Below are 20,878 nucleotides of genomic sequence, written 5' to 3' on the forward strand. Positions count from 1 at the left end.
GCAAATTTAATTAGCAGGTTGGAGCTGTGGGTGGCGACACAGTCATGGGTATACAGAGAGTAAAGGAGGGTGCTTAGTACACAGCCCTGAGGGGCACCTGTGTTGATGGTCAGAGGGACAGAGGTGAGGGAGCCCACTCTTACCACCTGCTGGCGATCTGACAGGAAGTCCAGGATCCAGTATTTTTTGTGTTGATTCGGATCTGGAGTAACAATAATTTAATTCTCCTTTATATTTACATACTGAAATTGACATTAAGCAATCTTGACTCTAAATATAAAGTGGCTGTTTAGAAATATCACAGAGGTGTGCCCAAAGAAAATTATCTTGCAACTGGATACTTCAATATTTTAACAATCTCCACAATTACCTAATCACCATTTTTACTGGGTAGACACCGATCCCCAGCCTTTTGCTCTCTGGAATAACATAAGAAATTCTGCCGCTGCTGTTTGTGATGTCAGTGTCAAAATACACCCACTCTCCTGTGGGAGGCTGAGTCATGATGTGAATATCCACCTGAGGAAAGAAGAGAATTTATACTAGGATTTAAACGTCCCACAGCACCTTCGCCGCAGTGATCAATTTATCAGAATCAGTAAAACCTGTGACTCAGATACCAAGCCCGGCAGAACCATTTCTGCTGACAGCAGAAGGGGCAAAGATGGGTTATGGCGCCTTAAAACCAGCCGCTTCGGGCAGGTGGGGCTCGTCAGCTGTGGTTGGCAGCTCATCTAGGAGAAAGAAAACTCTGATCTCAAATCTCCACTGCCTTTCGGCTATGCCCACACATGGGGAAGGTTTTGGGAGTAAACCCCAAGGAAAATCCGGAGCTGGAGTTCCTAAGACAGTCCAACATTAAGTTCAAATGCTGACTGGCAACTCCTGCGATGCCACTGGTACCAAACTGTATCGGCTTCTGCCATTCCTTTGGTTTTATCAGCTGTGTGGAGAAGGGGAACCTGCTTGGAACAGCTTGCACCCCGCATCATACTGCCCTGACTTGCTTGTCATGTAGACAGCTGGGACTCATCTTCCATAGTCGACTCTGACCAACAGAGGGCCTCAGTAAAACCATTTCACACCAGCTGAAGATCTACGGACATTTGCCTCCAGCCAAATGGATCTTGGGAGAGAAGGGGGCTAACAGTGAGTTGATAGGGATGTACAAGAGACATAGATCGCGCGGACAGCTAGAGACTTGTTCCCCCAGAGCAGAAATGGCTAATACAAGGAGACTGGAGGAAAGTATAAGGGAATGTCAGAGGGTTTTTTACACAGAGAGTGGTGGGTGTCTGGAACACCCTGCCAGGGGCGGTGGTAGATGGTGATTAATTAAGGAGAGTTAAGAGGCTCTTAAATAAGCACATGGGTGATAGAAAACTGGAGGGTTATGTAGGAAGGAAGGGTTAGAATAATCGTGGAGTAGGTTTGAAGGTCAGCACAACATCAAAGGGTCTGAATTGTTCTGTGTTTAAATTCATAAACAGCAATGAGTCTTCAAGACAGGGGGGGGCGTAGCTCAGTGGCCCTGGGGTGGATGATGCTGGGCACGGGGCTGGATGAACATGTATCTCACCCCCACACAGACAACATCTCGTGGATGCTGCTTCCCCAGCCTCTGATCTGGGTTTTCGCTCAAACTATGCTCCCGGTAAAAATGTTATGCTCTGTAAACCTGCTGGTGTTCAGCCGACGCTGCAAATGTACATCTACAGGAACCTCACCTTCTCGCCCGTCAGTGTGACCATATCCAGGGGTCCGTACATGAAACGCCCCGTCAATGTCTGAGGACCGTCTTCACTAACAATCACATCGTTCACGCGATGATTGGCTGTGACGTTCTGTGAGAATTTGTGCAGAAAGGAAGTTTATTGTACATTCTGTACAGATCAGTGCAAACATTACAGGACGGTAGAACCAGGCATGAAGCCAGCCATGTTTTAAAGTGCGCTCCCCCCCACCACGGTTCTAGCCTGCTGAGTCAGAGGGAATGGCAACTGTCCTCTGAGAAATCTATATTGTTCTCTTCCTTTTCTCTTCCAACTCCTTGGAATTTTAGGCTCTGCCTGCTTACACTCTCCTAATGTGAGTGCTCCCCCCACCCCCCGAGAAACCAGTCTGGAGAATTTTACAGATCCTCTTCTACCCCAGTATATAAATCTCCTGCGAGTTAACATCTTCCGAGATCTGTCCTCGCCCAACATGTTAATTCAATCACAAAGGCGGCACAACAGTGGCTATCTTTCATTAGGAGTTTGAGGAGATTTGGTCTGTCACCAAAGACTCTCGCAAATTTCTACAGATGTACGGTGGAGAACATTCTGTCTGCATCATCATCTGGTGTGGAGGGGCCACTGCACAGGATCAGAAAAAGCTGCAGAAAGTTGTAAACTCAGCCAGCTCCATCGTGGGCACTATCCTCCCCAGCATCAAAGTAATGCCTCAAAAAGGCAGTGTCCATCAGTAAGGACGCCATCACCCAGGACTTGCCCTCTTCTCATTGCTACCATCAGGGAGGAGGTACAGGAGTCTGAAGACACACACTGAATGATTCAAGAACAACTTCTTACCCTCTGCCATCCGATTTCTAAATGTACATTGATCCCATGAACACTACCTCACTATTTTTTCTCTTATTTGCATTATATAAATAAAATTTAATTTCAGTAAGAAATTTAATTACATATACATAATTACTTAAATTTCTTATTGGAATTATTTTTAAAATTATTATGTATTGCAATGTACCGCTACCACAAAAGAACAAATTTCCCGACAAATGCCACTGATATTAAACCAGCCTCCAGTAAGTACCAATGTATTGCTGCCCTCCTGGAGTACTTGTACCTGCAAACGAACTTTCATTGATTCAGTCCCTTTGAACATCAGCACCCACTGATCACTCGTCATTTGGATTAAACAGGCCGTTCTTTTCCACCGTGGTTTGTCTCAGGTCATTCTTGGCTATGTGCCACCTGCCACCTCCACGTCTGTTCACTTTGCCTGACTGTACAGCCCACGTGTTACTCTCACAACAATACCCGGGTCTGTATAATCAGCTGAAAGGTACAACTTCCCATTCTGTTCACTCGCCCCAGAACATTTTTGAATTCTTTCTTATATCTCTCACTGGTCTTTTCTTGCACTCTCTCTTTCTTTCTGAAAGGATGTGCTGACATTGGAGATGGTTCAAAGGAGGGTCACGAAAATGATTCTAGGATTGAATGGCTTGACATATGAGGAGCGTTTGATGGCTCTGGGCTTGTATTCACTAGAATTCAGAAGAACGAGGGATGGCCTCATTGAAACCTATCAAATGGTGAAAGGCCTTGATAGTGTGGATGTGGAGAGGATGGTTCATGCAGTGGGGGAGCCTGTTCTAAATGGACATCCCTCTATTCTAGACCAGAGAACACAACCCCAGAATAGAGGGATGTCCATTTAGAACAGAGATGAGAAGGAATTTCTTTAGCCAGAGAGTGGTGCATCTGTGGAATTCGTTGCCACAGGCAACTGTGGAGGCCAAGTTATTGGGTATATTTAAGGCAGAGGTTGATAGATTCTTGATTAGTCAGGGCATGTAGGGAAATGGGGAGAAGGCAGATAATTGGGGCTGAGAGGGAAATGGATTGGCCATGATGAAACAGCAGAACAGATTTGATGGGACAAACGGCCTCATTCTGCTCCTACGTCTTATGAAGTTCCCTTTCGATTCCTCTCTGAAATTCAGTCAGCTCCTACTCAAACAAGCCGACTCTCTGTCTTTTTGATCACTTAGGGAGCTCAGTTTCCTTATCTCATGGGCAACACTTCTACACCCTCCATGGATCCAGCTTACAATTCAGAAGTATCTGGGTCAGATCGGCCTCACTCAGTGAAACTCCCCTTCCAGGTCATGGAGTCATAGAGCACTACATTGCAAAAGTAGGCCCTTCGGTCCATCTAGTCTGTGCTGAACTGTTTTGCTGCCTAGTTGCATTGACCCATGTTTGTACCACTGCCCTCCATACCCCTCCCATACCCCTCCCATCCATGTACCTATCCAAACTTCTTAAACACTGAAATCGAAATCACATCCATCAATTGCACTGACAGCTCGTCCCACACTCTTACCACTCCCTGAGTGAAGATGTTTCCCCTCATGTTCCTCTTAAACTTCTCACCTTTTACCCTTAACCCATGACTTCTAGGTGTAGTCCCATCCAACCCCAGTGGAAAAAGTTTGCTTGCATTTACCCTATCTATACCCTTCATAAATTTATATACGCCTATTAAATCTCCCTTCATTCTCCTAGGTTCCAGAGAAAAACATCCAAATCTATTCAATCTTCTCCACGTAATTCAGATCCCCAAGTCGTGGCAACATCGTTGTAAATTTTCTCTGTACTCTATGAAAGTTATTGATATCTTTCCTGTAGGTAGACGGCCAGAAGTGCACACAATACTCTAAATGTGGCCTCACCAAAGTCTTGGAGTGCTTTTACTTTGTACTGGTTCACGTAGTCTATCAAAGCTATGCTGAGCATTAACATATTAAGACTGTCATTCCTTAGGTGTGCAGTATTAGATCAGGGAACGTATCGATGTCAAGATACGAAATGTCCATACCCTTAATTTAACATGTGTCCTCTTGCGAAGCCACTTCTCGCGCGGTTTTGAAGGGCTGAACACTGAGACTTCCTTCCCGTCCAGTTCCAGAACACTTGCATTTTCATGCCTCATTATCTGAGTGTAAACATTTTATAATAAACATCATTACTACACATTATCACAGTGACGACACTCCAAACATACTTCAGTGGGCTTCACCCTGTCGAAAAGGAAAACACAATACCGATGCGACTTATGTCCTCCTTACCTGTCGTAGCAGAAAGGAGACGACGTCAGTTGACTCCCAGTAACTGGCGTGAAAGAGGTGGGGCAAGGCGACTGTCGGAAAGGCTGTTAAAGCATCAGGGCAGTAGAGAGCGTAGTCAACCCTCTTAGTTCCCCACCACCTCGCTGCAACTGAAACAAAGCCGAAACTCTGCTTAGTTTAAACGGAAAGTGCACTCTCCAGATGAGTGTAAACACTGAAATGATCTGTGCTCTCACGGTGAAGATCTGCTTAGTTTTATAAGTACAAGAGATTCTGCAGATGCTGGAAATCTTGAGCAATGTGCACAAAATGATCTTGAGAATAAAAAAGTTAACGTGTGAGGAGCATTTAATGGCTCTGGGCCTGTACTCACTTGAGTTTAGAAAAAGGGTGGTGATTGGGGGGGGGGGGGTGGGTTTCATTGAAACCTATTGAATGTTGAAAGGCCTCAATAGAGTGGATGTGGAGAGAATGTTTCCTATGGAGGGGGAGTCTAGGGCCAGAGGGTACAGACTCAGAATGGAGGGACGTCCATCTAGAACTGAGATGAGGAAGAATTTCTTTAGCCAGAAGGTACTGAATCTGTGGAATTCATTGCCACTGACGCTGTGGAGGGAAGACATGGGGTATATGTAAAGTGGAGGTTGCTAGGTTCTCAATTGATCAGGAGTCAAAGGTCAATTTGATCAATTGATCAGGAAGAATGGGGTTGAGAGGGATAATAAATCTTCTATAATGGAATGGCAGGGCAGACTCAATAAGCTGGATGGCCTAATTCTGTTCCTATGTCTTATGGTTTAAATGCTGGAGGAACTCAGCCAGTCAGGCAGCATCTATGGAGGGGAATAAACAGTCGATGTGTTGGGCCAAGGCCTTGGCCTGAAACATCAACTGTTTATTTCCCTCCATCGATGCCACCTGACTTGCTGACTCCTCTGGCAGTTTGTGTGTCGGACTTTATCTTTATTCACACACAGAAGGTGAGTGTCATTGATAAGGGTCGCCAATATCACCTGGGTGGGAGGGAAGCTTTCTACCTTGAACCATTGTAATGCTGATTCTTTTCATTATTAACCCCGTTACTAGGGTTACATCATCTAATAACTACCACTCAAAGCAGAAGGTTGTTAATTCTCCTCAGAAGAAAGCTGCTGCATGATTTTATAAAAGTATCAGAGGGACAAACTATATCCAAACACATTTACCTCACCCCCTAAGGTAAAGTGGTAGTTGTTACTGCCAGGGTGGAAGTGTTAAGTACCAGAGGGCAGAGGTTTAAAGTGGAAAGGTTAAAGGTTAAAGGAACTGTGGATGCCTGGAATGCACTGCCAGGGGAGGCGGTGGGACCAGATACAGCAACAACTTTTAACAGTCATAAAGGAGGGCGTAGACGAGATTACAGTACATCGGCATCAGAGCCGGCATGGAGATGGCAGGCTGAAGGGCTGGCTCCTCTGCAGAACTGTAGCGTTCCACATTCTTTTCCGTGCACAAAAATAACAGCGGCATGCAGAGAGGAAAGGCCAAACTGATTCCAGTGTGACTGAGTGCGGTTTAGCCCAGGGAGGGGAGTGGGACTGATGGGATTTCTTGGCGCAGATGGGTCGAATGGCCTTTTCTACTTTGTAATTGGTCATTAAGGAAAAGACTAACTGGTTAATCATGGAAAATGATTGAAATGTCACTTCCACTGTTCTCTCAATCACCTGGGGTGCCAGGGCAGCGTAGTAGTTAGCTCAACACTATTACAGCTTGGGACGTTGAAGTTTAGAGTACAATTCTGGTGTTCACTGTAAGCAAGCCTGCACGTTCCTTCCCGCGTGCAGGTGTGTTTACTCCAGGTGCTTCGGTTTCCTCCCACAGTCCAACGACCTATGGATTAGTCAGTTAATTGGTCATTGTAAATCGTGATTAGGCTAGGGTTAAATCGGGTGTGGCTAGGCAGTGTGGCTCGAGGGGCCAGAAGGGCCTGTTCCACACTGTTGTCTCTAAATAAGTTAGTAAGGGAAAAGGTGCCGCTTAAAGATCTGTGTTAATGGTAGGTTGGGTTCAGTCACCATGAAATTATTTCTAGGAGTTAGGAAGGGAGGATAATTTATTTTTATGAGGAGTTCATTAGCAGAGATGCACCTAGAAGCTATGTTACAAACGGTTTGTTTCTCCGGCCCGGTACCTGTCTGGAGGTCCATCTCTGAGACTCTCTGTGTTGGTGAACTTGCTTTCAGCTTGCCGTGACTCTGTGACAGCACAGGTTTGGACTGTTTACAGTCCTGAGGGTCAAGGCAGTGTGGAAGGGCTTTGTTGTAGGGGATAAGTTTGGACAAGAAACCCAACGTTTTGTTAAGGGCTGAGTGATATTTTTTCGCTGAGAAAATGAAAACAGAATTCACATTACACAACACACAAATGGATCACAGACATTGCTTCTACCTCTAAGAATTATTAAAAATGTATCTGTTCGATTCAAAGCAAGTTTTCCATTGCGTTAGGTCAGTGTGTTTGCTTGTCTCCTGCTTGTGTACTGTGTAAGTAAAGCCAAGAAAATATGAGATTCTGCAGATGCTGGAAATTCAGAGCAACATACTGGTTAATTGGTTCTGTACCTTACAATATCTAATTTATGCACTTTACTTTGTTTATTTATGCATAATTCATCTGTAAGCTTTATCCTTATTTTCCTAGGTTATATGTGGGTAACATGTACTGCTGTGCTTTACACCCTGGTTTGCAAAATCATTGTCTCGTTTGAAGGTATACAATGTTAATTGACAATAAACTTGACTTGATTTGACAAAATGCTGGGGGGGGGGGGTCTCAGCAGGTTAAGCAGTAAACAGGGTGGTGAATAAACAGTCAACATTTTGGCCTGAGACCCTTCATCAGGACTGGAAAGGTGAGAGGCCAGAATAAGATGAGGGAGAGGACAGCGTACCAGCTGACAGATGATAGGTGAGGGGGAACTTGGCTGGAGGAGGAGGGGTGACGTAAGAGGCTGGGAGGTGATTGATGGAAGAGGTAAAGGGCTGAAGAAGAAGGAATCTGATAGGAGAGGAGGGTGGACCATGGGAGAGAGGGAAGGAGGAGGATAACCACCTTCTTCAGCCCAGGTGAGAAGGGGTGAGAGGGGAACCAGAACGGGGATTGATGGAACTGAGAAGGGCACCCAGACTTCTCTCTGTGGGGAAAGACATCACTTTCACACCTCCTCTGGGAACACGTGAAATGAGTCGGGTTTCTGCGCTTTTTATCATTGAGGCGTCAAGTCCAGGGTATTTTACGTGTGGATAAATGGATTGAGGTGGGACAACAGAACACTGAAAGGATGCTTTCAGGGATTCAGAGAGGCAGGATGTCTCATGCATAATGGAAGACAGCAGCGAGAGGGCTTTCTTTGATCGATTTTGTGTCTCCCACAAGTTAACGCAGGCCATGTTCCTCTGTTAGACCTACCCCGGTACAGTTTAGGAAGATGAATTGTCATTACAATCTGTTACCTCTGTTAATAAAGAACAAAAAGTGATGTAATAAAGACACAAATAAGAATAAAGAATGAGATCACAGCAGCGAGGAAGACTGAGTGAACGTTTGCTTTCTGTATTGATGAGGCAGAACATTAAACCACAGGGTTCAGGGAAGGTTTAGAGTTGGAGACATTGAACAGCTTAGAACGGAAATGGGTCCTTGGCTCACCTGACCAGCCTCTACCCCTCCTCTCTCTTCCTGTGCAATCTGTCTCTGCCTTCACCTCCATCTATGGAAAACTTACCCCGCAGGTCCCCTCTACATATCACTTTAAACAGACTCCTCTACCCTGGGAAACAGACTGCGAATATCCACCTTATCCATGCCTTTTGCTTTAATAAAATTTTGAACTGCGTAGGACAGGCCCTTCCAGTCCTTTGAGCAATGCCGCCAGCAACCCCCGATTTAACCCCAGCCTAATCACGGGACAATTTACAATGACCAATTAACCTACTAACTGGTACATCTCTGGACTGCGAGAGGAAACCAGAGCACCCGGATGAAACCCAAGCATTCCCTGGGGAGGATGTACAACTTTCGTGTAGAGGACGCCAGGATTGAACTCTGAACTCCGATGCCCTGTATTATCTGTAATAACGTTGTGCTAACTGCTATGCTACCTGGTGCCCAGTAAAGGTCTGTAAGTCACCCCTCAGCCTCCTATAATCCCAGTCTGTCCAGTCTCTCCTGATAACTCAGGTCCTCTCATCTCAGCCACAACCTGGTGAATCTTTTCTGTTGCTTTTCTTACACATCCTTCCTGTAGTGTGGTGACCAGACTGGCACACACTTCCAGCCGACCGTTTCTACAACTCCGTCATGAAGTCCCAACTTTTGCACTAAATGCCGGTCTATGAAGGAGAATATGCCAAACACCCAGTCCTGAAGCAGGGTCTCTGCCCAAAACATCGACTCTTCGTTCCTCTCCACAGATGCTGCCTGACCAGCTGACTTCCTCCAGCACTTTGTGGGTGATGCTCTCCACCTCCTTCACCACCCCGCCCATCCATGACAACAGTTTCAGGCTATTGTATGGTTGTAATTATTATTGTAATGGAATAATTATTACTGTAATGGACCTATTAACTCAGCAGGCTTGAAAGAAGTAAATCCCCAGGGCCCTGCTAATGAAGACAAGGTCAATCTGTAACTGAATACTACCTTTCTCATACAGAACACAGGACAGAAAACAATGCAGAAATCATGTCCATAAGACCATAAAATATAGAAGCAGAATTACACCAATTGGCCCATTCAGTCTGCTCCGCCATTTCATCACGGCTGATCCATTTTCCCTCTCAGCTTCAATCTCCTGCCTTCTCTCTGTATCCCTTCATGCCCTGACCAATCAAGAATCTATCAACCTCTGCCTTAAATATACCCAATATTCATGCCTGTGGCAATGAGTTCCACAGATCCACCACTCTCTGGTTAAAGGAATTCCCCATCATCTCCGTTCTAAAAGGACGCCCTTCTATTCTGAAGCTGTGTCCTCCAACCTGAGATTCCCCCCCCCCCCCCCCACCACCATAGGAAGCATCCTCTCCACATCCACTCTATTAAGGCCTTTCACCATTCGATAGGTTTCTATTAGGTCACCCTTCACTCTTCTGAATTTCAGTGAATACAGACCCAGAGACATCAAACGCTCCTCATATGATAAGCCATTCAATCCTGGAATCATGTGCAGAAATCGTGTCTTCGCCGACCTTGTCACCAGGTGAAAAGAATCTGGTCTGTACGCACACGGTCGATATCCCTGCATTCTCTACCTGTCCTTGGGTCTGTCTAACGACTTTTAAACATTGCTGTTGTATTTGGTGCTCTCACCTCCTGAGGCAGGCAGGGTGTTCCGGACACTCACCACCCTCACCTCCTGAGGCAGGATAGAACCTCCCTGAGGTACCAAAGGGCATGGACAGGGCGAGAGCCGAGGAAATGTTGGGTCACACATTTCAGTCGGGGAGGAGGAGGATTGGGAATGTTTGGAATCCTCCATCACTGGGAGCTGCAGAGACAGAGATTGAGAAACATTCTAACTACTTGGGAGTCCATGGAATGAGAGCAGGAAGGTGTGTTGAGGCTAAGGAAGGATCAGTGTGATCTTACTGAAGAATGGGTGGATGAGGGGACATTGGTCTACTTCTACTTATGTTCTAAAAACTTAGAACATTACAGCATAGAACAGGCCCTTCAGCCCACAATGTAATGCTAACCTGTTAACCTCCTTCCCTCCTACAGAGCCCTCTACCATCCAAGTACCTATCTAAAATACTCCTAATTGCCCCTTTTGAATCTGCCTCTACCACCATCCCTGGCAGTGGATTCCACACACCTACTACCTTCTGTGTAAAAAATCTAACTCTGACATCCCCCCTATACTTTCCTCCAATGATGCCCCCTCGTATTAGCCATATTTGCCCTGGTAAAAAAAAGTCCCTGGCTATCTATGTCTCTTATCATCTTGTACGCCCCTACCAAGCCATCTCTTGTCCTCTTTCACTGTAAAGAGAAAAGCCCTAGGTGCAGCAATCTCTTCACTCACTTCCCCTAGCCTGGGGTATATCCTGCCCAGCCCTGGGGACAGGGCAAAGCTCTCCTGATCTTCTTGACAGTTTACCTACAGCAGACAGAACAATATTATTGAACTCCCTGAGAAATATTGAAGTTTGTCAATTTTTAAAAGCCAGGCTGTTGGGAGTTACAGAAGCCTAATCACTCCACAAGATAGAAGAGTGTTTTGTGCAGTAACAGTGGAAAGTGTTCACAACGGGACAAATGTATTGCGGCACTCACTGTTAGTGATGTTGGAAGCTGTGTAACTATCGGCCATTCCTGATACTTGGCTGGCAATGCTGGTCTCACTCGCTCTGCGGAACGCCCTGAATATCGGGGCTGTTGAGGGAGAGGAAGGAGACGAACCTTCTGCGAAGACGCCGACGTGAGTCTGAATGACATCCGCTGTTGTATCAAAACAAGGAGATCCACATTAAACCCAGCAGGAGAGCAGGCAAATCGCACGGACGAGCAGGAACAGACGTTAAATTTTTCATCAGTTTCAGTGAGAGAAGGCTATTCCGTTTAAAGTTTGTAGTACAAACAAATCAAAACACAGCTCACTACAGAGTGAATCATGGTACTGGCAGTTAGAAGGAGAGGGTTCATAGGAGGTTCACAAGGATAATTCTGGGATTGAAAGGTTTATCATATGAAGGCTGATTGATGAAATCACCAGAATTCAGAATAAGTGAGGAGGGGATCTTGTTGAAAACTAAAGAAAGCTGAAAGGCCTCGATAAAGTGGATGTGGAGAGGATGTTCCAATGGTGGGGGTGTCTTGGATCAGAGGACACAGCCTCAGAATGGAGGGACATCCATTTAGAATGGAGATGAGGAGGAATTTCTTTTGCCAGAATGTGCTGAATGTGTGGAATGTTTTACCGCAGGCAGCTGTGGAGGCCAAGTCAGTGGTTAATAGATTCTTCATTGGTCAGGGCAGGGAGAAGGCAGGAGACTGGGGCTGAGAGGGAAATGGATCAGCCATGATGAAATGGCAGAGCAGACTTGATAGGTCAAATGGTATAATTCTGTTCCTCTGTCTCATGGAAAGGTAACAAGTAAAGTGACCAGGGTAAGTTCAGCTCAGTTTGGAAACAGGACAAGCCGAGAGGTCGCACTGCAGAAAGGAATGTCAAACTGTGCTCTGTTTGGCTTGCTCAGTGGACTTTGAACATCTGGTATACCAATATGTCATTCTTGTTGACTGTACTCAGCATAATTCACTTGGCAGATCCATTTATAGCAATGTTTTGGAGAAAAGAGATGAAATGGTGAAAAGGATTCTGATAATTCTCTTTCTCTGACATGCACTAAAAAATAAGCGAGCAGAAGCTCCCCAACTGTTGGGCTACAGGACTGTCCCAATCAGTTAGTCGGTATCAGGGCTGCCAGTTCGTGACAGTTCTGTGTTTGTGGGGCGGGGGTGAAGAACAGTCCCTTCCCTCCATGGATTGTAAACACTCAGGCAATGATCAGCAGTTATATCCCATCATTCAATTTTAACAATGGAAACTCAAAGGAATCAGGATGACAATGAGCATGAGACCCCCAGGAGATAAAATTCAGTATGGAACTACTTGTGTTAAAGAGTTATGTATTGTGATAGTAATCCAGTCTGATATCCCGGTGGTTAACCGGAGTCGTGGTGGTGCAATGCTATTACAGCTCGGGGTTCAGAGTTTGAAGTTCAGTTCCAGCATCCTCTGTAAGGAGTCTCTGTACATCCTTCTTGTGGAGTGTGTGCGTTTACTCCAGATGTTCCGGTTTCCTCCCACAATCCACAGACGTACAGGTTAGTAGGTTATTTGGTCATTGTAAATTGTCCTGTGATTAGGTCAAGGTTAAATTGGAGGTAGTTGGAGATTACAAGGCGGCGGAGCTCAAAGGGCCAGGAGGGTCTATTCCATGCTGTATCTCTAAATATGTTTAGTTTCTTGAAATGCCTAAAGATCAGAGGGTACAGCCTCAGAACAGAGGGACAAGCATTTAGAAAGGAGATGATGAGGAATTTCTTTAGCTAGAGTGGTGAATCTGTGGAATTTTTTGCCACAGACAGCTGTGGACGCAAGTCATTGGGCATATTTAAAATGGAGGTTGATAAGTTTTTGATTAGTCAAGGCGCCAAAAGTAATGGGTAGAAGGCTGGAGAATGGAGTTGAGAGGGATAATAAATCAGCCATGATGGAATGGCAGAGCAGACTCAATGGGCTGAATGGCCCAACTCTGCTCGTGTGTCTTATGAAACCAGGTGATGAATTTGGTCAACTTTGTTTCATACAGTTAACTGGTGTGTTTCCTTTGTTCTTGGGTCATCTGTTCAAGGAAAACAAACTTCAAAACATTTTTTCAGACATACTGAATTCCGAGAAATTTCAATACCACACAACTCATGCCAAAGAAAAAATGCCTGAAAGCACAAATTGCAACTTAAACCCAAGCTTTCGATGTAAAAGATCAGGATTTGAAAAATCCTTGCCAATCCGCTAATGGGAAAAAGAAATAAAGGACATGCGAACGGGAATCGGAAAGCACGGGCAGCTGAAATCAGGTATATAATGGGATTGTTCTTCTGAACTGATAACAGCATGACTGCACATAAACTTCTATTAATCTGGGCAAAAGAAAAGAGTTCCTTAGATCAGTGCTTGTGCAGAGATCCATGAATTAATTAATTACCTGTAAACAGTCACAAGTAACATCATGACTGAAGACAAGTGGTTAAATTACAAAGAAGTGTCAATCCTGAGTTGTCCTCAGGGAGACAAGACTTTGCTCAAGATGGGCTCAAAACACTTGCACCAACATTTGTAAAATTCTGCTCAACTGTATTTGCAACTTATCTCAAATGATTTGACAATGAATTCAGCAGAAGCAAGTGCAAACAAAAATAGTCAGACACTGTTCTGCGCTGGACTTGAAAGAATTTCCACTGTGCTGAAGGCAATGTGGTACGAGTGAGCAGGGGCTGCTAGCCAATTCCTCTGATTGCCAGTGAGCTGCCATGGGGGGTATCGCAGCAGGACGGGGTTTATAACATCATAGTAGGTGGGTTCACAGTGCTCAGCGCCCAGCCCAAATTCCCCTCAAACTGATTAAACAGAGACAGAATATTGTGGGGGTTGCAAATACAAACGCAACACAGAACATGGCAATTGAGATGAAGCAGAAGGGATATTCACTCCTGCCTTTCCAAACAGCTGGGGCCAAAAACACACTACCCATCAGAACAAGTGAATTAACTGCACTTGTCAAAGATCAGTACGATACACTCACCCTCGAGGTGAGTCGCCCTCTCGGATCAGTACAATACACCCTCGAGGTGAGTCTCCCTCTTGGATCAGTACAATACACTCACCCTCGAGGTGAGTCTCCCTCTCAGTTCAGTACAATATATTTGCTCCTTGTGGTGTGACTCCCTCTCGGTTCAGTAAAATACACCCACCCCTCATGGTGTCTCTCTCTCTCTGTTCAGTACAATATATTCACCCCTTGTGGTGTGACTCCCTCTCAGTTCAGTACAATACACCCACCCCTCATGGTGTGATTCCATCTTGGTTCAGTACAATACATTCACCCCTCACGGTGTGACTCCCTCACCCCTCATGGTGTGATTCCATCTTGGTTCAGTACAATACATTCATCCCTCACGGTGTGATTTCATCTTGGTTATGATGAGAAAATGCAGTCAAGGACTCTTACCAAAGCTTCCTTCACAGATGTGACTCTGGTTTCAGTTCCATGTCTTTTTAATCATTTCACACATGTGCAGACAAACCGTAACTATTCTGGACAAACCATAACTATTCTGGGCAAACTGTAACTATTCTGGGCAAACTGTAACTATTCTGGGCAAACTGTAACTACTTGGGACGACTCTGAACTTATGATCTGACTGGGTTGCTGGGCCATTTCCAGAGCCACTTTTGTGTGAACTAGAGGATCTAATTCTACAATTCTGTAGTTTCATTGTCAAAAGTGATGATATTAACAAAGTATCTCTTTTAATTTAATGTTCTGAATTTAAAATCCCAGATATCCTGAGGATGAGACCAGTTATTGTATCCCAGCATGTGTGTAGTGTGCATGTGCAAATGTAATGTTCAGATTTGCAAGATAGGTGTCAACAAATACTGTTTCTAGTAGGGTTTTCTAGCCATAAACACCTAGTAGGATTTCCTAGCCATAAGATATAAGAGCAGAATCAGGCCACTTGGCCATTCTGCCATTCCATCATGGCTGATTTGTTATTCCTCTTAAACCCATTCTCCTGCGCCCTCTCTGTAACCTTTCACACCCTGACTAATCAAGAGCCTGTCAACCTCTGCTTTAAATACACCCAATGACTAGGCCTCCACAGCCGTTGTCTGTGGCAATGAATTCCACAATGAGACCTCGGAGTTTAGAATTTATTCAAGGATCCGAGGGGGGTTCACAGGGAAGATCTTCAGATCTTTCCACCAATGGTACAGCCATGAACAAGTGGCCAAATATATAAGACAATGGGCTGATTAGATAAAGCTGATGTATGTAGAAACATTTTCTCTCACAGGAATTCTCTGGTCGGGGGTTGGAAGCTGGATCACTGGATGTAGTTAAAGTGAAAATGAATATGTATTTGAAAGATTGAGGGTCTGGGGGTTATAGGGATGGGCACATGAGAGAAACTGAGGCCGGCATACAGTACTGTGCAAAACTCTAAGGCGTGCGCGGGCATGCACACACACACACATTTTAAAAAAATATATATATAGTGATTTTATATATTGCACGGTACTGCTACTGCAAAAACAAAAATTCATGGCAGATGTGAGATGAAAAAACTTAATTCTGATACGGGTCTCTATTGTGGACTGACAGTGGGAAGGGGGCAAGGAAAGGGGAATTGTGGTTGGGAAAATGGGAAGAGAGAGGAGAGGAAGCAGGAATTACCAGAGAGATATTCTGTTACGATCAATAAACCAATTGCTGGGAATCAAATGACCTTAGCTGTTGTCTCAGGGCTGGGTGTGTCTGCCCTCGCACAACCCCCCACTCTGGCACTCGTTCTCTGTCCCCTGCTCCACCCCCCTCCCGTGGCGCTCCACCCTCCCATTCCCAACATCTTTTGCTCCTGCCACATTTACAAACTCACTCTCCGTTCCACATTGACAAATACAGTACTGTGCAAGTCTTAGGCACCCTAGCTATGTATACGAGTTTAAAGACTTTTGCATAATGCTGTATCTCAGCCATGAACACACTGAATAGTGGAACATGAGCTGAGGGGTTGAAATAGCCTCCTCCTGCTCCAATTTCCTGTGGTTACATGTGTGCTGAAGTGCTACAGGTGGAACTTTTTTTTAGAAGGTTGCAAACATTCAGCATGTCATCTGAAACTTTGACAAACTTCTACAGATGAATGGTGGAGAATATATTGATATCACGCCCTGGTATGGAGTCACCATTGCCCTTGAACTGAAAATCCTAAAAAAAAGTCAGGTGTGACTTTCTTAGTAGTTTGAAAAAATCTGCATGACATCTGAAACTTTGACAAACCACAATAGATATGCGGTGGAGAGTATATTGTCTGGCTACATCACAGCCTGGTATGGAAACACCAATGCCCTTGAATGGAAAATCCTACAAAAAATAGTGGATACATCCCTGTCCTCCCCACTGTTGAGCAAGAAAGCAGCAAGGACAGAGTGTTGTCACAAGAAAGCAGCAAGGACACCTACCATCCAGACTGTGCCCTCTACTTGCTGTCAGGAAGATATAGAAACCTCAGGACTTACACTACCAGGTACAGGAAAAGTTATTATGCCTCAACCATCGTGCTCTTGAACCAAAGGGGATAATTTCACTCAACTTCATTTGCTTCATCACTGAACTGTTCCCACAACCTATCGACTCACTTTCAAGGACTCTTCATCTCATGTTTCTGGTATTTATTGCTTTTTTCTTGTATTTGCAATGTTTGCTGTCTTTTGCACATTGGTTGTTTGTCCGTCCTGTTGGGTGAGGACTTTCATTGGTTCTATGTGTTTCTTTGTATTTACTGTGAATGCCCACAAGAAAATAAATCTCAGTGTTGTATATGGTGACATATACATACTTTGATAATAATAAACATGAGAGATTCTGCAGAGGCTGGAAATCCAAAGCAACACACTCACAAAATGCTGGAGGAATCCAGCAGGTCAGGCAACATCTCTGGCAGGGGTCCCCAACCTTTTTAAAGCCACGGACCCTTACCGTTAACCAAGGGATCCATGGATTACTCTATGAAAATTAATAACAAGTCAACATTTCAGGCCAACCCCCTTCTTCAAGACTGAACTTTGATAATACAGTTACTTTGAACTTTTGACCTGTTCAGGTCAAACCCTGCAAAGCCGAGTCACTTCTTCCGCAGTGCAAATGTTTCAAGTCCATACTAGCGACAAATCTTACGGCCTTCCATGCAAAGATGCAAGCATTCACAGCCACAAACCACGAGAGAACAAAAGAAGAGCCTACACACATTCAGCCACAGTCGGAATCCCACTGGTACCATCGTGCCAGTTAATCACAGGAACAGGAATGCTAGTTTCCATTACACTCTCCTTTCGATGGAGAGACACAAATGGAATCTCCAGCGTGAGGATGGGATTGTTCTGGATTGTCTCAACTAAAGCAGATGGAGAAAAACAAGAGGACAGATGTGTAGCCACAAACCGTACCACAACAGTCAAATGCTTACACACACTCAATGCTGGCGGATTATGCTGACATTTTATATATTATATCTTCTGAATGGACAATGAACCCGTGTACACTACCTCACTAGTGTTTTGCCCTACTAACTTAAATTATGTATATATAATGGATTCCGGTTAATTGGCCCTTTTGTTAATTGGGACAGCCTCTTATTTGGTACACTCTTAAAGAATAAAAACTGAGAAAGTAGTCAGGATTTCCTTAGTTTATTTGGGACACAATGCTGCATAACTGGGATAAGAAACTGATGTTGAGTAGTTTCTAACAAGCGTGCACTTATGTGGCCATTAGACGCTACACTGTGCTTAAGAGTAAACTGTTCTTAAAGAGCACCAGATATGTGTGTTTATGTTCAAAAAACAATGATTTATGTTACTGATAGTTGGTGAGAAATAAGCAGTAAGACAATTTGAAACTCTTTGCTCACTGCGGTTTCAAGCATTCAGGCTCAGAGATCCCAGAAACGGCTGAGAGAGAAAATAAACGCTTTTATTACTTCAACAATTTATGAACTACAAAGAATTTGAAGGTAACAACAATCATCTTGACAATGAAGGTTTGGAGAATGCAATTGTTGAGAGCATTGTATGAAGGCAGTTCATTAAGTCCATTATCTACACTAGGTGTCTGCCCTGATTTTGTTCATTTACAGTCAATCAAAAGAACATGTCAGCGTACACTGAATGAATTCCTCCATTGATAACCATTAGGAACTAATACACAATTTTACAGTTCTGTAGTACTATTGGTAGTGTTCTAATTTGTTTTGTATTTCAATTAAATACGTAATTTATTACCTAGTTTTGCTTTTTTTTTAAATACATTTTTAACTATTTCCATGAAATTGGCTAATTAGGACAGCTACTTAACTGGGACAAAATGTACTGGAGCTGATGTGTCTCAATTAACCGCAATCCACTTTATTTCTTATTGCTTTGCCTGTGTGAACTCCTGTACTGAGACTCAGAGATGTGCATCTTTTCACAGGAAATACTAAACACAATTGGTGGCTTGACCAGCATGCATTACCAAAGGTTCATCTCTCTCAGGTTCTGAAGTAGTGTCTACCTATAGTGCCTGTTCCAAACTACATCTGAAATAATGTCTACCTGAAGTGCTTGTTGTAAAAACTAGCTCTGATCACATTGGTTAAGCAGACATTACCAGTGCAGTACACCTGTATGGTGACAGTAACAGAGAACCCACACGGGAGGTTTGTATTTCTGTTTTAAATGCGCATACCCAGAACAGCAGAGGTGCCGTCGCCCAGTGGGAACCGTTGGTAGCGGGGAACATTGAACGGAGGTAACAGATGAAACTTCTTTTCCAGGAGTGGCTCCAAGCGGGAAGATGAGGGATCGGCTGGGTGGAACAGATTGTACACCTGCTGGCATGCCGGTCTCAGCTGGGACACTGGAGAAAAATGGAACAGACACCATAAGAATGAGTTTTGTTCGGATCAGATTTATGGAAGTAAACATTACTCATGTTATCATATGAGGATCTGTCCTGGGCCCAACACGTGGGTGTCATTAAAAGAAAGTATGAGAGCACCTTTACTTTCTTAGAAGTTTGCAAAAATTTGTTATGACATCTAAAACTCTGACAAACTCCTATGGACGTGCAGTGGAGAGTATATACACTGCTGCATCATGGCCTGGTATGGAAATATCAATACCCTTGAATGGAAAAGCTGCCTGTAAAGTTTGTGCTTTCTATGCATGAATGCGTGGGTTTCCTCCAGGTGCTCCGGTCCGTCCCCCCCCACAGAAGCTGGTCAGTAGGTTAATTGGTCATTGTAAACTGTCTCATGATAAGGCTGGGCGGCGTGCCTCAGTGGGCTGAAAAGTCCTATTCCACAGTGTATCACAATCAATAATTAATTAATTTAAAAAGTAGTGGATACGGCCCATACCATCATGGGTAACGTTTTCACAGGTCTTTCACTGACTCTATTATATTTTCTTTGATTGCCCACAAGACAATGAATCTCAGAGTTGTTGATGGTGGCATATATGTACTTTGATAATAAATTCAGTTTGAACTTTGATCTGTGTGATATAAATCAAAGTCAATGTTGGTGACAACAACATGACAATCACAAAAGCAACTGCAAGATAAGCCTCTGCATTATTTAATCACAAACAAGAGAAAATCTGCGGATGCTGGAAATCCAAGCAATACACACAAAATGATGGAGGAACTCAGTAGGCCAGGCAGCTTCAATGAAAAAGAGTAAACAGTTGATGTTTCTGAACGGTCTTGGCCTGAAATATTGATTGTGTACTCTTTTCCATAGATGCTGCCTGACCTTCTGAGTTCCTTCAGTATTTTGTGTGTGTTGCCTGCATTATTTAAATTGCTTTTTGATATCTGTTGACTAAATTCTAATTTTCAAGAATGAAAATGCAAATTAAGTAATAGTAAAATAACCAATATAGATCCATGTTATCCCCATGCCAGTCCCAAATGAGAGTCTCTGCTCAAAATAGCAAACTTTCTTCTTCAGTCTGTGAACACTGTGAGCTTCTGACACACTTCACCATGGTGGCCAACTAAAGGTTTCTTTTTTATTTGTTCAATGTGTTTTTTTACGATTGTAAGACAACGCCTGGCTCCATGAGCTTTGGGTGCTGCAGGTCTACCCCATCAATGAGCTGCTCACTGAATGGAGGAGCCGGACGGGATGTCCAGGGTGTCGGTGGAGCTGGAGCCGGACGGGATGTCCAGGGTGTCGGTGGAGCTGGAGCCGGACGGGATGTCCAGGGTGTCGGTGGAGCTGGATGTCCAGGGTGTCAGTGGAGCTGGAGCCGGACAGGAAGTCCAGGGTGTCGGTGGAGCTGGATGTCCAGGGTGTCGGTGGAGCTAGAGTCGGCAGCGTGTTGGAGGAGCGGGCCTGGGTGCAGATTGTTGCTACCTGATACTGAAGGCATTGGAGTTGGTGCGCAAAAGCAGCATGCAGTGTAACCGTGGATGATTGTTTTACAATCACAGGACCCTGTTGAACACTGATGATGTAATACGCAGCAGGCCCGTTTCTCTTGCTTGGTGGCGTGATATGCGGTGTGGGAGCTGTGTGGTCTTGATTGTAGCAAGGACTAGGTCTCAAGCCGCAGACTTGCCTGCTGCTGCAGTCCAGGAGAGACACACTGGAGGCGGTGTAGTGTGGCATCCATGCTCAGCTAGGGGCAGGCTTCTC

At 44.5% G+C, this 20,878-nt stretch overlaps 1 protein-coding gene across 9 annotated transcripts in view; it reads right to left on the reverse strand.

Annotated features, from left to right (window-relative positions):
- Positions 1-20,878, reverse strand: part of pitpnm2 (phosphatidylinositol transfer protein, membrane-associated 2) — a 316,594-nt gene that overhangs the window by 19,710 nt on the left and 276,006 nt on the right. For 6 of the 9 annotated variants that reach the window (XM_073051985.1, XM_073051990.1, XM_073051986.1 and 3 more), the window contains 8 exons: positions 18,922-19,092; positions 17,444-17,590; positions 11,180-11,344; positions 7,035-7,226; positions 4,862-5,010; positions 4,612-4,728; positions 1,728-1,844; positions 371-519 (listed from right to left, as the gene is read on the reverse strand). In XM_073051985.1, coding sequence (XP_072908086.1) covers positions 371-519; positions 1,728-1,844; positions 4,612-4,728; positions 4,862-5,010; positions 7,035-7,226; positions 11,180-11,344; positions 17,444-17,590; positions 18,922-19,092 — 1,207 coding nt within the window. The remainder of the gene's footprint in view (positions 1-370; positions 520-1,727; positions 1,845-4,611; positions 4,729-4,861; positions 5,011-7,034; positions 7,227-11,179; positions 11,345-17,443; positions 17,591-18,921; positions 19,093-20,878) is intronic. The other 3 variants (XM_073051991.1, XM_073051992.1, XM_073051993.1) reach the window with 3 other exon arrangements.

The sequence above is a fragment of the Hemitrygon akajei genome, chromosome 7 (genome assembly GCF_048418815.1).
Source record: "Hemitrygon akajei chromosome 7, sHemAka1.3, whole genome shotgun sequence".
Lineage (NCBI taxonomy): Eukaryota > Metazoa > Chordata > Chondrichthyes > Myliobatiformes > Dasyatidae > Hemitrygon > Hemitrygon akajei.